At 42.6% G+C, this 21,004-nt stretch overlaps 1 protein-coding gene across 1 annotated transcript; it reads right to left on the minus strand.

The window, feature by feature from the left end:
• Positions 1-4,252: 4,252 nt before the first annotated feature.
• Positions 4,253-20,416, minus strand: LOC105018110 (probable polypeptide N-acetylgalactosaminyltransferase 8). The gene is made up of 11 exons (XM_010883258.3): positions 20,201-20,416; positions 10,881-11,211; positions 10,475-10,641; positions 9,811-9,997; positions 9,447-9,644; positions 9,247-9,361; positions 6,641-6,826; positions 6,354-6,491; positions 4,758-4,850; positions 4,507-4,674; positions 4,253-4,372 (listed from the first exon to the last, which is right to left on the minus strand). The coding sequence occupies exons 1-11, from the start codon at positions 20,382-20,384 to the stop codon at positions 4,253-4,255; spliced, it is 1,887 nt and encodes a 628-aa protein (XP_010881560.1). The 5' UTR covers positions 20,385-20,416.
• Between the last annotated feature and the right edge of the window lie 588 nt (positions 20,417-21,004).

Here is a 21,004-nt window from a genome sequence, read left to right on the forward strand (position 1 = left end):
TCCCAGTAAATTGCAATTGACTTACTTAACAGGGACCTGCACCTCTAGGTTTAAACCCAAATGTAAACTATAACCCCCGCATACAGGCCAATACTGGACTAAACCAGTGCAAAAACCTCAACTAGGTCTACAGACCTGAACTTCAGCCCTGGCATACCCACACTACCCAGGTTTGATAGGATGCTTTACATTTTAAATAACAGGGGAGTGCGAGGCCCTTGGGAGAAACATTCATCACACATGAAAACAGTGCGTTGTACTGGGAAAGATGGTTACATCTCTGGAATCTGGAGGGATGGCGTTGAAAGGGACTTGAGTTGGTTGTTGGGTGGATTTTGGGTTTAGGCATTATCATCCGTCTCAGTTCCAAGGTGTTACGCTGCTATATTATTGTGCTGGGGGATATGAGGGATGTACTGCTAACTTTTCTCAGTCTCCTCCAGTTTAAAATTTTAGGAGGAGATGAGGTCCTGGTCCACACCTGCGGATTACCTGGTTTGGGGGGCCCGTTGCTGTCCCTGTCCTTGTCCACCTGGTCATACTTCTGACCTAGTCTAAAATCAAATAGACTCTGGATTTAGCCCAGAGAAATGTATTTATTATTCCAATTGGACTCTTAATATCTCACTCGGCACAGCCAGAAGAGGACTGGTCACCCCTCTGAGCCTGGGTCCTCTCTAGGTTTCTTCCTAAAATTCGACCTTCTTAGGGAGTTTTTCCTAGCCACTGAAATTCAACACTACTGTTGTTTGCTCCTTGGGGTTTAAGGCCGGGTGTCTCTGTAAAGCACTTTGTGACAACTGCTGTTGTAGAAAGGGCTTTATAAATAAATTTGATTGATTGATTGATCATACGGGGCAGGGTTGGGTTTGGCAACGTGCTGATTGGTTATAGATGAGATGCTGTGTGTGTGTGATGTAGGTATGCACATCTGAATATGGGTGTGTATGTATGTCACCTGGGTGTTTAAACATAAATGAGCTCATGCATGTGTGTGTGTGTATATGTACACTGATCAGTCATAACATTATGACCGCCTGCCTAATATTGTGTAGGACCCCCCTTTTGCTGCCAAAACAGCCCTACCCGTCAAGGTATGGACTCCACTAGACCTCGGAAGGTGTGCCGTGGTATCTGGCACCAAGATGTTAGCAGCAGATCCTTTAAGTCCTGTAAGTTGCGGGGTGGGGCCTCCATTGATCAGACCTGTTTGTGCAGCAGATCCCACAGATGCTTGACTGGATTGAGATCTGGGGAATTTGGAGGCCAAGTCAACACCTTGAACTCATTGTGTTCCTCAAACCGTTCCTGAACCATTTTTGCTTCGTGACAGGGCGGATTATCCTGCTGAAAGAGGCCAATGACGTCAGGGAATACCGTTGTCATGGAAGGGTGCACATGGTCTGCCACGATGCTCAGGTAGGTGGTACGTGTCAAAGTAACATCCACGTGAATGGTAGGACCCAAGGTTTCCCAGCAGAACATAACCCAAAGCATCACACTACCTCTGCTGGCTTGCCTCCTTCCCACAGTGCACCTTGGTGCCATGTGTTCTCCAGGTAAGCAATGGACCACTTTTGATAGGTACTGACAGCTACACACCATGAACACCCCACAAGGGCTGCAGTTTTGGAGATGCTCTGACCCAGTTGTCAAGCCATCACAATTTGGCCCCTGTCAAAGTCGCTCAGATCCTTACACCTGCAGAATGTTCACTTGCTGCCTAATATATCCCACCAAATTACTGGTGCCATGATAACGAGAATATCAGTGTTATTCACTTCACCTGTCAGTGGTCAAAATGTTATGTTTGATCGGTGTATATGTGTATATTTCTCTATGTATATGTGTATATTTCTCTATGTATATGTGTATGTGTGTCTATGTATGTGTAGTTATGTACACTACTGTTCAAAAAGTATTGTTCTTCAAATACATTCAGCATTTCAAGTTTTTCAAATCTGGATACGGGTGTGTGTATGTTTGTCATCTGAGTGTTTAAGCATAAATGAGTGTAAACTGCCAGTTGAGGACCTGTGAAGCATCTGTTTCTCAAACTAGACACTAATTTATTGGTCCTCTTGCTCAGTTTTGCACCGGGACCTCCCACTCCTCTTTCTATTCTGGCTAGAGCCAGTTTGCGTTGTTCTGTGAAGAGAGTAGTACACAGCGTTGTACAAGCTCTTCAGTTTCTTGGCAATTTCTCACATGGATAAGCTTTCATTTCTCAGAACATAATAGACTGATGAGTTTCAGAAGAAATGTCTTCGTTTCGGGCCATTTTGAGCCGGTAATCAAACCCAAAATTGCCGATGCTCTAGATACTCAACTAGTCTAAAGACGGCTCTATTGCTTCTTTACTCAGCACAGTCAGCACAGTTTTCATCTGTGCTAACATAATTGCTAAATTGTTTTCTAATGGTCACAAAGTCTTTTAAATTATAAACTTGGGATTAGCAAACACAATGTGCCATTGGAGCACAGGACAGATTTCTGCAGATAATGGGCTTTGTATGCCTGTGTAGATATTCCCACATATTCCAGGGTAGACTAGATAGTAAGAGAGAAAAGTAAGTCTTTCTCATAGTCAACATGTTGGATGCAGGAGAAATGGGAGGAAGACCTGAGCGACTTTGACAAGAGCCAAATTGTTATGGCCAGATGACTTGGTCAGAGCATCTCTGAAACGGCAAGGCTTCTGGAGTGCTCCCGGTCAGTAGTGGTGAGTACCTACATTTGGTCCGAGGAGGGATGAACCCACAAACCGGTGACGGAGTTGGGAGCGCCGAAGGCTCATCGATGAAGGGCAACAAGGGCAAGCCTGTCTGGTTCGAACGTACAGAAGATCTACTGTGGCACAAGGCACAGAAACTTTTAATGTTGCTTACGGGTTGAATGTGTCACAACACATAATGCATCTCACCCTGCTGTGTGTGGGGCTGCATAGCCGCAGACCGGTCACAGTGCTCATGATGACCCGTCCGTGTTAAAGTTCCTAAATTGGGCATGCAAATGTCGGAAATGGACCTTGGAGCAGCGGAAAAAGTTTGCCTGGTCCAATGAGTCCTGCTTTCTTTTACATCATGTGGATGGCTGTGTATGTGTGTGCGCCATTTACCTGGCAAAGTGATGGAACTAGGATGCACTGAGGGTAGATGACGAGCCAGTGGAGGGAGTTTGATGCTCTGGGCAGTGTTCTGCTGGGTTGGGGCATACATTTGAATATCAATTTGACTCTTGCCACCCAACTAAACATTGCTGCAGGCCAGGTACACCCCTTCAAGGCAATGATATGCCCTGATGGCAGTGGCCTCTATCAGCAGGATAATGCACCCTGTTGCACTGCACACATTGTTCGGGAATGGTTTTAGGAACATGATGAAGAGTTCAAGGTGTTGCCCTGGCCTCCACATACCCCAGATCTCAATCTGAGTGAGCACCTGTGGGATGTGCTGGACAAGTCTGATCCACAGCGACTCCAGCAACTTACAGGACTTGAAGGATCTGCGGCTAATGTCTTGGTGCCAGATGCTACAGGACACCTCTTCAGGGGTCTTGTAGAGTCCATGCCTCGGCGGGTTGGTGCTGTTTTGGTGGCACACGGCGGACCAACAGCTTATTAAGCAGGTGGTCATAATGTGTTGGCTCATTAGTGTATATCTGGCCGCCAGAGGACCACAACAGCCCATATCTGAGTACAGGTGGTGGGGGGGGGGGGTGCTACAGTCTCCTTGATTATCAAATGCTGTGGTACAAACTTGGATACACATGTCAAAGGTTGACAATACTGCTATGCATAAGTTGATTTCTAACATAGCAGGTTTTTCTTTTCTCCTGTGGTGGTGGCTGCTTTTTGAGGAGCTGGGTTAAAGTAACTGGTAAAGTTTTGTACAGTAGATACTTTTTATTCCATTTGTTGATTCTACAGGTGTTTAAACTAGTCATTGAGGCAGATAGGTTCTAGAAGTAAGGTAGGTAAAATAAATGCCTTATATGTTATTGTTTCACTACAGTATTACTGACACATGAAAAGTGATTCCAGTATCCCTTGTTAATATAGTTTTCACAAGTTGCTGTGGCATAAATGAAGTATGACCAACACATAGTCTTAAGTGGCTTGACTTTTCAAAACTGGTCCTGCAAAATATGGCAGACCTATTTAAACAGCATATAGAATTATAATATTCTGCTTTATATTCTTCTGATGTGGTTTGGACGTCAGGCAAATACGGTCCTTCCCTGCGTTGTTCAGTTAGAAGGACTTGATGATATTTTGTATTTCCCATGTCTGGCCAGTGCAGCTCTGGATCACAAGTTTGCGTTCCTTTACTTCTAAACATCTGTTTGTTTGTTTGTTCTTGAATTCTTTTCCCTGGAAAAAGAGGCAAATATTAAAATACTTTTCATCAGTGGACCTTTCTGGCAAAAGGGAAATCATATATGGTGTGTATACAGTGTGGGTAAGAATTGCCTTTGCGAGTATACTGAATTAAATGTGATATTTACCTGTGTAAAGGACCAGAGAATGCCCATGCCCTTCTTCACAGCCTCCTTACAGTTGTAAAGATCAGGAACACTGTCTTCCCCACTGTCAGCCAAACATCTGTTGTCATTATACTTGTGGGACTTGATGCCACCAATGTAAAGCTCACCATTACTGGTGTAGTATGTGTGCTGATCAATCAAACAGATGAAGACAGAGCATTAGGATCTCTTTGAATACTGAGCAAAAAAGAAAGAGGATTGCTATCAGTTACCTGTGGGCCATAGTAGTAGCACTCATATGCTATGGGTGTATGACCTGGAACAGGCCCTTGGTCAATACACATTTTTGCATCCAAGTTCTTCATCTTTATGCAGAAGGAGATAAATGATAATGATGATGATGAAGACCATAACAAGATTTCATTATACATCTTGATACATAGATTTGTGTTCAAAGCTATAATTTAAAACTTGGATGCCTTGTATTCTGACAACCTTTCTCTTAACCCCATGGGAAAGAAAACTAAATTGCACAATTGTTTTAAAACAGAACATATTCTTTAGAACTGCTAAAATTCCTATAAGACAAGTGGCGATATTTGTAGAATTCCATGAAATGTCTGATTTTGTGGCCCATCACCCCAAAGTTGCCCATCCCTGGTGGAAACACACAGTGACACACAGATATTGTGAGACAGTGGTTCAGCGATGGACGCTAATCCAGTAAGTTTGTTTTATGTTGGTAGGGTTCACACATTATAGCTGAATTTGCTGAGCTACAGTAGCAAGCATACCGATGGTGCAAACTAAAACAGTATTACTGCACTACCTTTGGTGTCCACCTCAAACTTGATATCAGACTTTCGCCCATGGGGACTTTACTGTTTTTGTGAAATAGAGGCTCTCTCAACATCCCACTATGATTTATATTCCCAGTTAACCAATCATGTGTTGATTGTTATGTGACTTAAGTAACATCTTCTATAGCTTTTGGAGGAACTGATAATTGGATGTCACGTGATTGATTTTTCATACAATGAAATATTTTACTTTTTCTTTTCTTATGTTCAATACATTTGAGCTCAATTTGGCTCCACAGACTTAGTGGTTTGGGAAACAAGCGTTGGTCCGTCATAACAAAGTTCACCTTAAGGCTATGTGCATGGTAACACTGTCGTAAGTGCCACGTTATCAGGAAACCAGGCCCAGGAAAGCTTTGATTAGCTTAATGTCACGTCCTGGCTGTGCCCCTAGCCATCTCTGCGCTGGGCTCGGGGCATAGCCAGGACAGGACAGGAGGTGGCCTTTAGCCACCTCTAATCCTTTTTTTGGTTTCCCCAATTGGAGGCAGGTGTTAGTTATTGCCTCCAATTTGGGACCCTATTTAAGTTCAGTTTGTAGGCCCAGAGGTGTGGTTCATTTTGGTTTTGTTTACCCTGTGTAAGGAATACCCACGTCACTGGTTGCTGCCTTTTGTTTTGTTGGAGTCCTTCTTTATTTGTCATTAAACATGGATTATCTTCACCAACTATACTCTGCGCCTGTGTCCTTCTCATCCCACGACCGTGACACTTAATAAATAAAATGGTCAAATGTCTAGGTGTAGCACAGGAGAGTTTTGAGAGCCACTGTTTTTTTCAAACTTTATTTATACAAGGAAAACAGACTGAGACCTGGATATCTTTTAAGACTGTGCCCTGTGTAGACATGTTTACATGTACAGTTAGGGACAAATAAAATATTTATATAAAAGACAATTCCAAGACATACAATTCAATCACAGACAACATCATATCGATCCACCATAACATTTTTGAAATGAGCAATGGACACCAGTGTCTAACTTAAGTTGAGTTTAAGAAACATACCCCTCCATAGCCAAGTATGTTGTCCCATGGTGCCAACTGAGGATACACATTGTCCAGGTACCACTTAAAGGGCTTGCATTTCAATTTTTCTCTGAGCATCTTTCTCTCAGACACATCACCAATATCAATTCCATGATCCTGCAGTTGAGAGAGTAATAATGGATTACTTGTTTTGTATCATGCAGAACTGTTGAGTTGTCTGCATATTACTAGATCTGATAAATAAAAAAGTTGACAAACTTTTTTTTTCATTAAGGAGAACAAATGTTTTAAATGTGTTTTCATACCTTCATGGGAATGTTCCAGGCGAGATTTACATTAGTTTTGTACTCATCCATCCAGATCTCTGCTGCCCTCAGCGCGTTCCTCTTCATTGCCATGCTCAGGTCAGGCATGTAAGGCTTGTGGCTCCTCTCAATGTGGGCAATTTTAGAACAAGGGATAATCTCTATACTGCCCCCACACAGCCATACCTGGAAAACCAAGCAAAAGTATGCATGTTGTTCCCCACAAATGCTGCCAAGCCCCCTGTGGGCTAAATGAGATATTCTGTGTGACTAATACACTTCAGTGGATTACTATAATGAAACCCACCCTCCTAAGGCCAATTTGGGTAGTTTTGTAAATAACATGGAGTAATTTCCATGTTATGACTGTAGAGATGGAAAATGTAAGGAATTTTGGGGGCCATTGTCCTTTCGTCAAGCCGAAGAAGGAGTCCTATCAGGCCTGGTTGGCTTGTGGGACTCCAGAGGCGGCTGACGGGTACCGGCAGGCCAAGCGGACTGCAGCCCGAGTGGTTGTGGAGGCAAAAACTCGGGCCTGGGAGGAGTTCGGTGAGGCCATGGAGAAGGATTATCGGCTGGCCTCGAAGAGATTCTGGCAAACCGTCCGGCGCCTCAGGAGAGGGAAACAGTGCCCTACCAACGCTGTTTACAGTGGAGGTGGGCAGCTGTTGACCTCAACTGGGGATGTCGTCGGGCGGTGGAAGGACTACTTCAAGGATCTCCTCAATCCCGCCGTCATGTCTTCCATTGAGGAAGCAGAAGCTGAGGGCTCAGAGGTGGACTCGTCCATCACCCGGGCTGAAGTCACAGAGGTGGTCAAGAAACTCCTCGGTGGCAAGGCACCGGGGGTGGATGAGATCCGCCCTGAGTACCTCAAGTCTCTGAATGTTGTGGGGCTGTCTTGGCTGACACGCCTGTGCAACATCGCGTGGTGGTCGGGGACAGTGCCTCTGGGATGGCAGACCGGGGTGGTGGTCCCTCTTTTTAAGAAGGGGGGACCGGAGGGTGTGTTCCAACTACAGGGGGATCACACTTCTCAGCCTCCCCGGGAAAGTCTATGCCAGGGTACTGGAGAGGAGAATACGGCTGATAGTAGAACCTAGGATTCAGGAGGAACAGTGTGGTTTTTGTCCGGGCCGTGGAACACTGGACCAGCTCTATACCCTCTACAGCAGTGGTATCCCTCTGCCAGTAAAGCCAGAAATGAACCCTTCTTTTCCTCATTCAAAGCTTTTCTTTGAATGAGGAAAACTACTTGCACTGTTTTTTTCCATCCAGCTGGTCCTATTGCAAGATGATAGTGACAACCACAGCAGTGGTTTTTATACTTTTCTTTGTTAAATTAGATTTAGTTTGGGTAATTACCTAATCAGTACCTCATTAAGTAAAATGAGGTATGCCTGTGTTGGAAATTAACAGACACTGGAATGGAATGGCTGCCATACATGTAGAGATGCTGATTTCAGAAAGATTTGGAGTGATCTCTTAATTTTTGTGGTTACAGCAGAAAAAGGTAAAGGTTCTGGGGTGGCCATCACAGTCTCCTGACCTTAATATCATTGAGCCGCTCTGGGGAGATCTCAAACGTGCGGTTCATGCAAGACGACCAAAGACTTTGCATGACCTGGAGGCATTTTCCCAAGACAAATGAGCAGCTATACCACCTGCAAGAATTTGGGGCCTCATAGACAACTATTACAAAAGACTGCACACTGTCATTGATGCTAAAGGGGGCAATACACAGTATTAAGAACTAAGGGTATGCAGACTTTTTTTTTTTTTTTGACCATGTTTTGTTTTATGATTGTGCCATTCTGTTATGACCTACAGTTGAATGTGAATCCCATAAGAAATAAAAGACATGCGTGTTGCCTGCTTACTCATGTTTACTTTACAAATGGTACGTACATTACCCATTCTATTACCCTCACCTGTACAGAGCACAACTGGTAGTTCCCTTGATAGTGATATGATAGTAATATCTCCATTAGTATTTCATGGCACCAAAAGTATTGCTCTGAACAGGTGATTTAATTTATGACTTCCTGACCAAATAAAGTCTCGATTGACCTATAGTCGACTTGACAGTTCTCTCCGACAAACAACTGAATGGTCAACAATTAAAAAAGATATTTTTCCATAATAGACAACTTTTAAGATTTAAGAAATTCACTATATGCAATGAGCTTGTCTGACACTTTAAAAGCACATTGAATTATGAAATGCAGGCCAAACAGAATTATTGGTGCCAACCAGCTGTTTGGCCGTCATGCCAGGAGAAAGTCTTTACTCTTATCAACATCAGACAGCTGACCATATAATGGTTCCCATCAAAGTTCCCATGACATTTGGCAGACTCCAGGTGCTGGTGTTTGTCTTGATGAGAGTAGAGGCCATATGTTGATATCAGTGGATACTGGGAATTGGGGGTATAGGCTCATATAAATGTCTGGACTGGAGGAAATGGAATGGAATTAAACACATTTAACCCAGTGTGAGATACCATTCCATTTGATCAATTTCAACCATTAATATGAGCCCATTCTCCCCTATAACGTTTCACTCGCCCCACTGCCAAAATAATGCGTATTATTGTTGCTGCTCACCCTCACACCAAGCTCAACATTTTCCCCTCCATACACTTTCATTCCACTGTCGAGGCCTCCAATTTCTCCCAGGAATTTCCTGTCCGCCACCAAGATTCCCATGACAGAGGGACTCCTGATGATAGAAACAAGAAATAGTTAAAACGAGCCCGCCCATCGCCCATCACTCTACCTCCCTTCCATTTCACTGGTCAACTTACTTTCCTGGCAGTGATGTGTCATTGAGATGGTACCACTCAGGTCTGAAGGACTCATACATACACCACAGAGCCCAGTCAAAAGCATGGGCTGCTGGTTGGTATTGGACAACATCCAGGTCATAGTAGTTCACCCTGTCAAACACAGGGGACACCACCACCGTCCTGTTTTCTTTGATACGAGTCAGAAGAGGCTCCGCCCTGCAAACATACAGCAGCGTTGTGGATAACCAGTCAATTGCTGTTGTTCAAAACCTTGTGTGTACTTGTAATTGGGAGAGACGGGTTTTACAGGTTTTTAATCTTGATAAGGTAACAACTGATACAGAACAATTTCAGGTACAGTACATTTTGCATATATTCTTACCACTCAATGTGAACCTCGATGTGAGCATCTAGAATAGCAACCACATCCGCAGTAGCAGCTCTAAACCCAGAGATGCGAGCTTGAGATAAACCCAGAGATTCAGTATGTTTGACTTTGACCACGCGAAGCCCGGGATTCTGTGCCTCGATGGATTTCACATAGATATCCAGATCCTCCTTCAGATCATCTGATTAGTTTAAAAAAGGTAGAGGGCATCAAAGAACTCACACAAAAGCTGTCCTTTGACTATTAGTATGTTAATATACAGCTCTGCTTGAAAGTATGTGATCGGAACTGAAAGCAGGTAGGACTTGCCAGAGACACCTCAAACCTCCCTGATTTGGCTGAGTTCTATAAGGAGGAGCAGGCAAAAATCCCTCAAAAAATATTTCAGAGACTGATTAGTGTCTTTAGGAGACGTTTACTTCAAGTTATCGCTGCTAATGGAGGTAGCACTAGTTACTAAATGAAGGGGTTCACATATTTTTGCACAGATGAAATCTGATGTTTTTGTTAAATAAACCACTTTTGTAAAATAACCAATATGTTTTTGTTTGTGTCCTTTATTTGGAAAATATTTATTTTAATATTTTGTACAAATATAATGAGCATCCCTGTAGGGTTCACAAACTTTCATGCAGCACTATATGTTGGTGATACGTACCGTTGGAGCTGTTGTCGTCCACCAGAATGATCTCTCTCAGTAGGTGCTCAGGGGTTCGGTCGACGATGCTGCGCATGGCTCTCTTAATGATAGACAGGGCCTCGTCTAGGTAGATCAGAACCACAGCAATACTGGGAAGTTCCTTGGGGTATTTCTTCTGCCCACATCTGTGAAACCAGACCATCACACTTCTTCATCACTCTTAGTTATATATTAATACTTATGTTGCCTGTTGGTTCAGTAACATATGCAATGTTGCCACATCTTACTACTAAAAACAGATTTGTCAAAATTATAGTTGTGGAGATTACATTATGATGCATGAAAGAAAGAACGTAGAAACAGAGAAGCGATAGGAGTATGAGAACCTTAGGAAGGTAAACAAAAACCTGAATAATGGTTTTACTTTGGTGGACGTGTGTCAGGGAGCACTCTGTTGAGAGGCAGGCGATCACTGAGGAAAACGTTGTAGCCATATTTCTCAAACAAAGCCTGTGCCTCCTTCTGGTCCTCTTCTGAGAGATTCTCCCCCCAGTTCTTAAACAATGGAGATTTGGGGTACAGTTTGGAAGCCTTTTTCTCCTCATGCAGGGGCTTTTTTTCATTGCGGATTCTCTGCTCTGGCTTCAATTTGGTGGGTGCTGGCACAATCTTCTGGTCCTTAAATGTCTCTCTTTCGTCCATTAGTATTTTCACAATAGCATTCTGCTTTTGTTCAAAGTTTTTGAATGAAAAGTCTGAAATAAAAAAGATGTGTTTCATGCTTTTGTCAGAAGAGCAAACAATATCTCCATTATTCCAAATCAAAATAATCTGCCAGTGCTTAACAGGTAAGAACCCATCCACCAAGTACATCTATATGCATATAACATGAAGCTAGAGAGACAGCATTCATAATACTTAGTACAATATTCATAGACCATTTATAAGTGTCATTATTTGTAACATTAAAAACAAGAGAAGGAATCAGGCAAGCCTAGTTCGTCCGGCCCGCAATTGAAATGAATGAATGATGCCCTCCCTGGATTCAAACCAGGGTCTCCTATGTGATAGACCGTGTATTTAACCACTACACCACTAAGCTCTACTTCGGGAGAGATGTGGTGTCGGTTTACTTCTGCACTGTAAAATGAATTAGTCACAACTCCACAGTTCTTGAAATAAGTTCCCTACATTAGCTAACATCCACACCAACAACAGGTTTAACAGGGTTGCTACACTACATTCAATGTGTTACATTAGAAAGAGTTTAGTGTAGATGGCTAGCTATCAGCTATATAGTAATGAAAACAATGACTCCAATGACTCCATGGCTGGTTTGTTGCTTTAGAAAACATTGACAGTTGTTGATGTTGTCGTGTTGGACCTTCAGCATGCACTGGGATGGTTTGTAGCCGAGTGTGAAGCGGTGGGGATGAGAATCAGTACCTCCAAATCCGAGGCCATGGTCTTCAGTCTGGAAAGGGTGGCTTACCCACTTCAGGTTGGTGGAGAGTGCCTGCCTCAAGTGGAGGAGTTTAAGTATCTAGGGGTCTTGTTCATGAGTGAGGGAAGGATGGAACGGGAGATTGACAGACGGATCGGTGCAGCTTCTGCAGTAATGCGGTCAATGTATCGGTCTGTTGTGGTGAAGAAAGAGCTGAGCCGCAAGGCGAAGCTCTCGATTTACCGGTCAATCTACGTTCCTACTCTCACCTATGGTCATGAGTTTTGGGTCATGACCGAAAGGACAAGATCCTGGATACAGGCAGCCGAAATGAGCTTTCTCTGCAGGGTGGCTGGGCGATCCCTTAGAGATAGGGTGAAAAGCTCGGTCACCCGGGAGAAGCTCAAAGTAGAGCCGCTGCTCCTCCACATCGAGAGGGGTCAGCTGAGGTGGCTTGGGCATCTGTTCCGTCCCACTGGGAGGAGACCCCGGGGAAGACCTAGGACACGCTGGAGGGACTATGTCTCCCGGCTGGCCTGGGAACGCCACGGTGTCCCCCCGGAAGAACTGGAGGAAGTGTCTAGGGACAGGGAAGTCTGGGCATCTCTGCTTAGACTGCTGCCCCCGCGACCCGGCCCCAGATAAGCGGAAGAAAATGATGATGATTACAGTTTTCCACCACAAATAGCATTCATGAACTGTATGACTTTGCCACTGGTCATTTTACCAGCTTTTTAGCCAGTAATAGACCTTCTATTATCTACTTATTAATTGGAATAGGCCTAGTCATGAGAATTGAGAATCCTCTTTTACTGCACAAAGGGTTGTGGTCTATATTACCCCAAAAACCATGCATGGGTGTGTACTTCAGAAATAGTCGCAACATAACCATGAACAGTTTTACTTTAGGCTTACTACAACGTAGCTACTGAAGCTTGTAGCCAGCAAAGTGTTTTTCCATCCTGAACAAATCCTAATGCATACTATTTAAGTTTAGAGGTTCTGTTCTGTTTTGGTTTAGCTTTGGTTTTGAATGTAGCCCGGTCAGTTTTGGTTTTTGTTTGTGTTCTGACCAGCAACCTGTGCTTGTCCTTATTTTATCCACCTTGTTTGCTCCCTCGTTGTGTCCCTATTTAAGTTCTTCCTGCCCCAGTGTTTCTGGCCGGTCATTGTTGCATGTCGTGAATGTCAGTCTGGTTGTTGTTGCGTTCTCCCGTCCGGAGTTTCAGTGTATAGCTTGTCTGTTTCTGTAGTGCACGACACTCGGTTTTACCGTCACCCCCTGGAGTACTGGCCACACTTGTGGACACCCCATCGCCCTGTTCAGCAAAAACCACTGCGACAGCGCCAAAGTCAGTGGGCTGCCCGAGCCCGTGTGGTCTGGACAAGCAGTTGCCTGGCCATCCGGCACGCCCTGCTTCCTGCTCCGTGGCCTGCTGCTGCCCAGAGTCCACTCCAAATATATATATTTTTTTGGGGGGGTGGCTATGGGGCCCGGTACGGGGCCCGAGCCGCAGGGGGCACCCGAGGAGCCACTGCCGCCTCAACCACCAGAGTGGCTAGAGGAGGGTTTCCTGCTGCCACCCCCAGAGGGGGTGCTCCGGAACCTCCGCCATCGCCTGACCCTTGCACCACGGCGGAGCCTCTGCCCGGTTCTGTTCCCGGTCCCCGGCCTAACTCACTCACCCACTCAGTAAGAGACATTCACTCTTCTAGCCAGGCTCTGCTTACGCCGTCCGGCAAAAATATCTATTCAAGATCATATAATGAACATTTATGCCTCAATTAGAAAATGTAACTTAAATAACTGCAGAGCAAGCATGGCTACACTGGTAGATGCGTTTGGTAAACATTTCAAAAGTCTGAATAGGAGTGCAGTAAATTACTTTGCCATCAGAACATAGTTGTCTCCTTTCTGGTTGTCTTTGATCGGTGGAATGGCCTACTGAATAGGTCATTCCAAAACTTAAAATCTATAGCTTTTCAGTTGTTCTGATATAGACTTGCTTTAGTGTTTAGGTTTACGGTCTTGCTGCATGATTCAGGTGCAAATCATTTTCGACTTCCTGAACAAGGTTCCTGTTTAGGCTGGCAAAAACCAAACACTATATTGCACAGCATTGACCCCATACCAAAAGTCAAGCATGGAAATGCAATGTTTTTGTAATCCTTTTAAGAGACTGACATCCAATTATTTTCTGGTGTTGATGTAATAAATAAATAATAATAATAACGAACACAAAAAGTAAAGTGCATTTATACCTACTGAGGTTCTCAAAGCACTAGGAAGTTGGAAATGTCACCTCATTCACCACTAATGTGTGATGTTATGAAAACAAAAACATTCCTGTTCAGATATTACACAAGTTTGGACACTGATAAAGCTGATTTGAATTTAAAGTGGTAGTTCGACCTAGTTAAAATTAGGCGGAAATAACACTTACTGGTAGGCAGCGAATGATTAGCGCTTGTTCCGGGTGTCCAATAAAGTTACGTAGAACATTCAAAAACGCAAATTGATACCATTGTGAACAAAACAGGTAAACATAGAAAGCATTAGTTAAGTAGAAAATGTATTTATTTAGTGAAAATTAAAACATTACCCTTTGAATTAAAGCTGAAAGTCTGCACTTCAATTGCATCTTGGTTGTTTCATTTCAAATCCATTGTGGAGGCATACAGAGACTAAATTGTGTCAGTGTCTGAATATTTCCAGACCTACAGTAACTACTGTATAAATCAGTGACTTTTCCTAATATAATACTAGTATATACTACTGAACTATTCGCTTCCCTTACCTGTTATAACACTAGTCTGGGTTGCTCATCACGCATTGTAAAACATCAAACACGGACACATCAATGTAATCATAAATTACAAAGTCACCGGACATGCATACGTCACTCCTGAAGTCCAGCCCGTACACACATCTTACAGGAAGTCCCACCCTACAAACCGGATGTCTCGCCCACCTGTCACATCAATCTGGAAGTCCCACCTTTCAGGGCCATAAATCACCGTTCTGACACATTATACCCTATATTTACTACTGAGAGTGATACTTCAATGTAAACAAACTATGTTAACTGATGAGTAATTGGAACAGTAATAGGAAATCGTGTTCTTCTATTCATTTTCTAGTTTTGTTATCTGTTGGTGGTTTAACAAAATATAGAAAATAGTGGAATTGTGATTTTTCTACACTAACAGAACAGAAGCACCAGAAATTTTAATGTTTCAATTATACTGTTACTGTTTACAACTGTTCTAATCTATTTAGATATACAGGTATACAAGTTTAAGTGTTAGGTAGGACTGTGTTCTAATGCATTAACAAGATGCAAAAAGCTAATGCAATGAACATATTTCTGATTGTGTACTGTGCAGTTGCAAATAATAGGAGAATTCATTGACAGGTACAGTATACTTGAAAGCGATTCAGCGATAGAGGAGTGGTTGGAGCCCAGAGAGTCTGAGTTTGGCTTAAAGGACAATTGTGAGGTGGGCTGAGAAGATCTCATATGCTGTCCAGGTAGCTGAGAGAGGAACCTGGGGTCGACGACAAACGCTACAGGAGGGCTTAAGTGTTTAAAGATTAGGCACGGTGAATTGAAGTCACTGAGGGAAAAGTTAATTTTTTTTGGTACTAGTAACCATCACTTCAGACCCGGCCTGCAGCTATAGAGTTCTTAGATAAAACCGGTCATCTTGGCATTCAAAAAGAAGAGCACACAGATTCTCCGTACCTGGTTGATAAAGCAAGAATGGAGATATATAGAGCTGTGTCATTGTAACCTGCATTTGAACTATGAAGGACAACACCTTGGATTATAAATCTGACTTTTACCAAGAAATAGTTCATAACTGACTGTCTAATGTTTGGAGGAGCAGAATATTTGCGATGACTTTGGAAGTACAGAGGGGAGAACAAGTATTTGATTCACTGCCGATTTTGCAGGTTTTCCCACTTACAAGAGGTCTGTAATTTCTATCATAGGTACACTTCAACTGTGAACGATGGAATCTAAAACGAAAATCCAGAATATCACATTGTATGATTTTTAAATAATTAATTTGCATTTTATTGCATGACAAGTATTTCATACATCAGAAAAGCAGAACTTAATATTTAGTACAGAAACCTTTGTTTTCAATTACAGTGATCATACGTTTCCTGTGGTTCTTGACCAGGTTTGCACACACTGCAGCAGGGATTTTGGCCCACTCCTCCTTACAGACCTTCTCCAGATCCTTCAGGTTTCGGAGCTGTCGCTGGGCAATATGGACTTTCAGCTCCCTCCAAAGTTTTTCTATTGGGTTCAGGTCTTGAGACTGGCTATGCCACTCCAGGACCTTGAGGTGCTTCTTATGGAGCCACTCCTTAGTTGCCCTGGCTGTGTGTTTCATTGTCTAGGGATTGAACATTTGCGAGTAAAATGCTTGGTAATGGCGGATTGCAGTATCTTGTCCGAGATCTACATAGGATACGGGCATGTTTGCTTCTCTTCTTCCTCCTCTGTCGCCATATTGGTAAATAAATCGACAGCCGGACAAAGGAATCACTGCAAGCATTCTGGTAAGTAGTATAGTCCGTATTCAATAATAAACGAATTTCAAAAAGTGCTAGTCGATCATGCTGTATGAGTGACAGTGCAGCATGAACCAAAATAATAAGTAAGAAAAGAACTACGTAGTGAATGCGGCGCCATTGTCACTGCAACCTTTCTCTATGGCCACTGGAAGCATGTAGAGAAAAGCGGAATATTTCCAAGTGTGAAATTCACTTTTTGTATAACTCCACAGAGTCTTCTTTAAATGGCATTCCAATTAAAGACTCGGTCAAATATCTGGGGAATACACATTGCTAAAAACTGTTAGTCTTCACTTGAATTTTTCACCAGAACTGATAAAAATGTATTAGGAATAATTGGTTACAAAGGAACTTATATTATTGGGAGACTCCTCTTGGTGAAGGCTGAAGGTCATTCACGGTTTATACACTCACCTAAAGGATTATTAGGAACACCATACTCATACTGTGTTTGACCCCCTTTCGCCTTCAGAACTGCCTTTATTCTATGTGGCATTGATTCAACAAGGTGCTGAAAGCATTCTTTAGAAATGTTGGCCCATATTGATAGGATAGCATCTTGCAGTTGATGGAGATTTGTGGGATGCACATCCAGGGCACGAAGCTCCCGTTCCACCACATCCCAAAGATGCTCTATTGGGTTGAGATCTGGTGACTGCGGGGGCCATTTCAGTACAGTGAACTCATTGTCATGTTCAAGAAACCAATTTGAAATGATTCAAGCTTTGTGACATGGTGCATTATCCTGCTGGAAGTAGCCATCAGAGGATGGGTACATGGTTGTCATAAAGGGATGGACATGGTCAGAAACAATGCTCAGGTAGGCCGTGGCATTTAAACAATGCCCAATTGGCACTAAGGGGCCTAAAGTGTGCCAAGAAAACATCCCCCACACCATTACACCACCACCACCAGCCTGCACAGTGGAAACAAGGCATGATGGATTCATGTTCTCATTCTGTTTACGCCAAATTCTGACTCTACCATCTGAATGTCTCAACAGAAATCGAGACTCATCAGACCAGGCAACATTCTTCCAGTCTTCAACTGTCCAATTTTGGTGAGCTCGTGCAAATTGTAGCCTCTTTTTCTATTTGTAGTGGAGATGAGTGGTACCCGGTGGGGTCTTCTGCTGTTGTAGCCCAACCGCCTCAAGGTTGTGCGTGTTGTGGCTTCACAAATGCTTTGCTGCATACCTTGGTTGTAACGAGTGGTTATTTCAGTCAAAGTTGCTCTTCTATCAGCTTGAATCAGTCGGCCCAATCTCCTCTGACCTCAAGCATCAACAAGGCATTTTTGCCCACAGGACTGCCGCATGCGTCACTTCTGGTGGCCTCATCCCATCCTGGTTGTGTGCGTTTGTCCTCCATACACAGGAGCAGCGCGGTTTTCCCAAACTGCATTGACAGTTTTACTTTTAAAGTTCCATCGTACAAGCGGGTGGCCTTGAAATGCGTCCCTGTGTTGACTCAGCAAGTGCCGCAACACTTTTTGGAGCGCCAGAGAAAAAGGTGTCAAAAGCAGTTAAATCTGCAAAAAACACCTTCAGGAAGCTCATCCTTGCTGAACAAAGTTGCTGCAAGGTCAGGTTCAGCTGGTGAACATAGCAGTGAACCAACTGGGCATGTGGGTATGTCTCTTTCATTATCGTCTGTACCCCTCAGGCATTACAGCTGCAGCATCATAAGTCTGAGCGATCAACTTTTCTTCCAGCTTCAGTGGTTCCAGCTCACCCTTGATGCTATTAGAGAGGCCGAGTCCAGTTTTATCTTTGACTTCCATAAACTCCAAAAACCTCTCTGTCACTGTATTGTCAGGTAACATGTATCACAACACAACCAACATTTGTGATTTACAGGAGACATCAGTTGTCTCCTCTGACTGTATGGCAACACATTATGTCTTGTCCACTTGCTTGGCTATCTCCTCCCTGTACACTTCATACATACTGTCTAACAGTTCATTTTGTACAGTGCTGGATGTCCCTTTGAAGATGGGCTGAGCGTCATAGTGCCTCTGAAGTCTGGAATCGTCCTCACACATGGATCTGAATATTCCAGGATTCAGGGATTCCACTGACTCATTGTGCCCCCGTAGTGCGGTTTCACATTTTCCACAGTTTAATACATGTTATGATACGACTGAGAACGTACCGTTTTCCTCCACCTGTTTGTTATACTGCTCAATGGAGTGCCTGTATGCACTGTCAACTTGCGCTGTGCCATTTACCCTTCCAAATAAGCCCAATTTCACAGCATTGTCCAGATGACTCCCGCTGCTATCATGTTTTGCAATCCTCTCAGAAAGATGTTTCAAATCTTTGTAAACTGTCCTCAACCAAGTACTCCACCAAATAGCAGACATGGAAAACAGAAGAGTGCCTTCTTTTGTATGCTAACCGTTAGCCACTTTTTCTTCAAAAACCACTCCATGTTAAACCCGCGGTTACTTTTACTAGCAGTTTAATTGATGACAATATCCCGTGGCTGATGGGCACCAAGTTACTTCAAAGTTTCTCCTCCAAGTTAGGGGTTTCAAACCGGTTTCTACCCTCCTAGCTCTTATTGCAGACTAATGTTGGCGCCAGACAGACAGACAGCCAATCAGGTCTGAAATACGAAATGACGCGGTAATGGGTCTACCAGCTGTCGGCCCCACTTGGCATCAAATTCGTGTGATCTACATTGATCACACTAACATTCTGAGCATGCTTATTAATATTTTCACACGTACAATGTACATTGCATTGTGAGAGAGGGGCTAGCCTCTCTCGTATACGTTCAAGACTTCAAGATATGCTGCAAAGTCCTCCTGGCGTGAAGTAAAAACGTAGGGTCGCGGTGATGTTCCCCGCAAGCGAAAGCGGCAGGTCATGCAAAACGAGGCTCGTTTGAAGAAGCGTAACTTCACCAGTGATGGACATTTCTAGTCTTTTGGTAAAAAACCTGAAAAGAGTCAGCTCATTTGGCTACTGAATTTATTTTGTAATCCAATATCAATTCTATCATTTTCAATAATAATGAAACATCCAAAAACATAAAATTCACTATAATCAGATTTAAGGGTTTGTTACTTTAAAAATCAAACAAGAAAAAAAATTTAATTCCGTTATTGCCATTATTTGATTAGCCTACCAGTTGCTGCAGACACGGTGAAACACTAGATATTTTTAGATTAGATAGATTAAATTCAACTTTGTCATTGTACAAGTATGGTACGAAAGCATCGAACCAGAAGTGCATTTCCTTGCTCACCTGGATATTGTCGTATATCAATATAATGAATACTTCTTGCGAACAACTAGGATAAATGTTGCTAATTGACATCAATTTTGATTTGTTTAATCTCTGCTTGTTTAATCTGAATGTTGTTTTATTATACACTTCAAATACAATAACAAACATTCCGATCAATGCTGGGTGAATTAGGTTACATTGTTTTTTAGGGTAATTTAAATTGTGTGTCAATTTATTTTTGAGTATGTGCTTTTGGTTTATCTGTTTCACTGTTGTTGGTGAGAAAGATGGACTGGAAGCTTAATATTTCATTGATTCCAGAATTTTCTAAACTTCTAAACACTTAACAAGTTAGATAAAAGGTTTGATAATTTAACATCTGATAACAAGACAAAAAAACGTAAAGAACCGCTTCCTCAACCGTAATAGCAAAACAGTTCCACTACTTAATTTAATGTAAAAATACCACTCACATATTTGGTTGATGCTTCTATCCAAATCCGAAAATCTCTTCACAATTTCAATAGTTTTGTCTTCCTTAGTATCCAGTGTATTATTTTCGGATGCATTCCTCCAAATCACAGATAAATAGCTGAGGAATAATATACATCCCAATAAAACGAATAGACGTTTCACCCAGATAGATCTCATTGTCATCACACTGACTCCTTTTCCTCAATGTCTCATATTAAAGACATATCTTTGGTTTGTCTTTCCAGGTGTGGCCTGGACTAGCTTGACTTGTATGGTAGGTTCAAGGGTTGTTGTGTTGTTTGTTCATTGTTTCTTTAATTTATAATTGGAAGTGGAAAATTGGGAACTTACTATAAACATTTTTTCATTGATATTTTTTTTTATAGTTTTACTTTTTAAAAATCACTTAAAACATCCCTACATTTACATATGCATGAAGCCCAGTGAAATAAGAAACTGAAACTGTGACATCCGGAGGGAAAAAGGGGCTGAGTGAATGTTCCTAAAAAACCCTTCTACAACTGGAAACATTACAAATAAAATAAAGTGAAGGGAAAAACTATTGCCCGGTGTATAAAAAACCCTATGTGGTGGTCGGGGAGCCAGAACGGGGGCAGCTTTTATTCAGTTACTGTCTACAGATACAAATCACTGACTAAAGATACAAATCACTGACTAAAGATACAAATCACTGACTAAAGATACATATCACTGACTAATGATACATATCACTGACTAATGATACATATCACTGACTAATGATACAAATCACTGACTAATGATACATATCACTGACTAATGAT

This window comes from Esox lucius, chromosome 19, assembly GCF_011004845.1.
Source record: "Esox lucius isolate fEsoLuc1 chromosome 19, fEsoLuc1.pri, whole genome shotgun sequence".
NCBI classification, from domain to species: Eukaryota; Metazoa; Chordata; class Actinopteri; order Esociformes; family Esocidae; genus Esox; species Esox lucius.

Excerpts from the sequence above, each read along its gene's own strand:
- LOC105018110 (XM_010883258.3), bottom strand. The coding sequence starts at position 20,384 with ATGACAATGAGATCTATCTGGGTGAAACGTCTATTCGTTTTATTGGGA. Across the intron at positions 6,827-9,246 it reads ATGTTGAGCTTGGTGTGAGG|GTATGGCTGTGTGGGGGCAG; the intron begins GTGAGCAGCAAC and ends TTGGTTTTCCAG. Across the intron at positions 6,492-6,640 it reads CCTGGAACATTCCCATGAAG|GATCATGGAATTGATATTGG; the intron begins GTATGAAAACAC and ends TCTCAACTGCAG.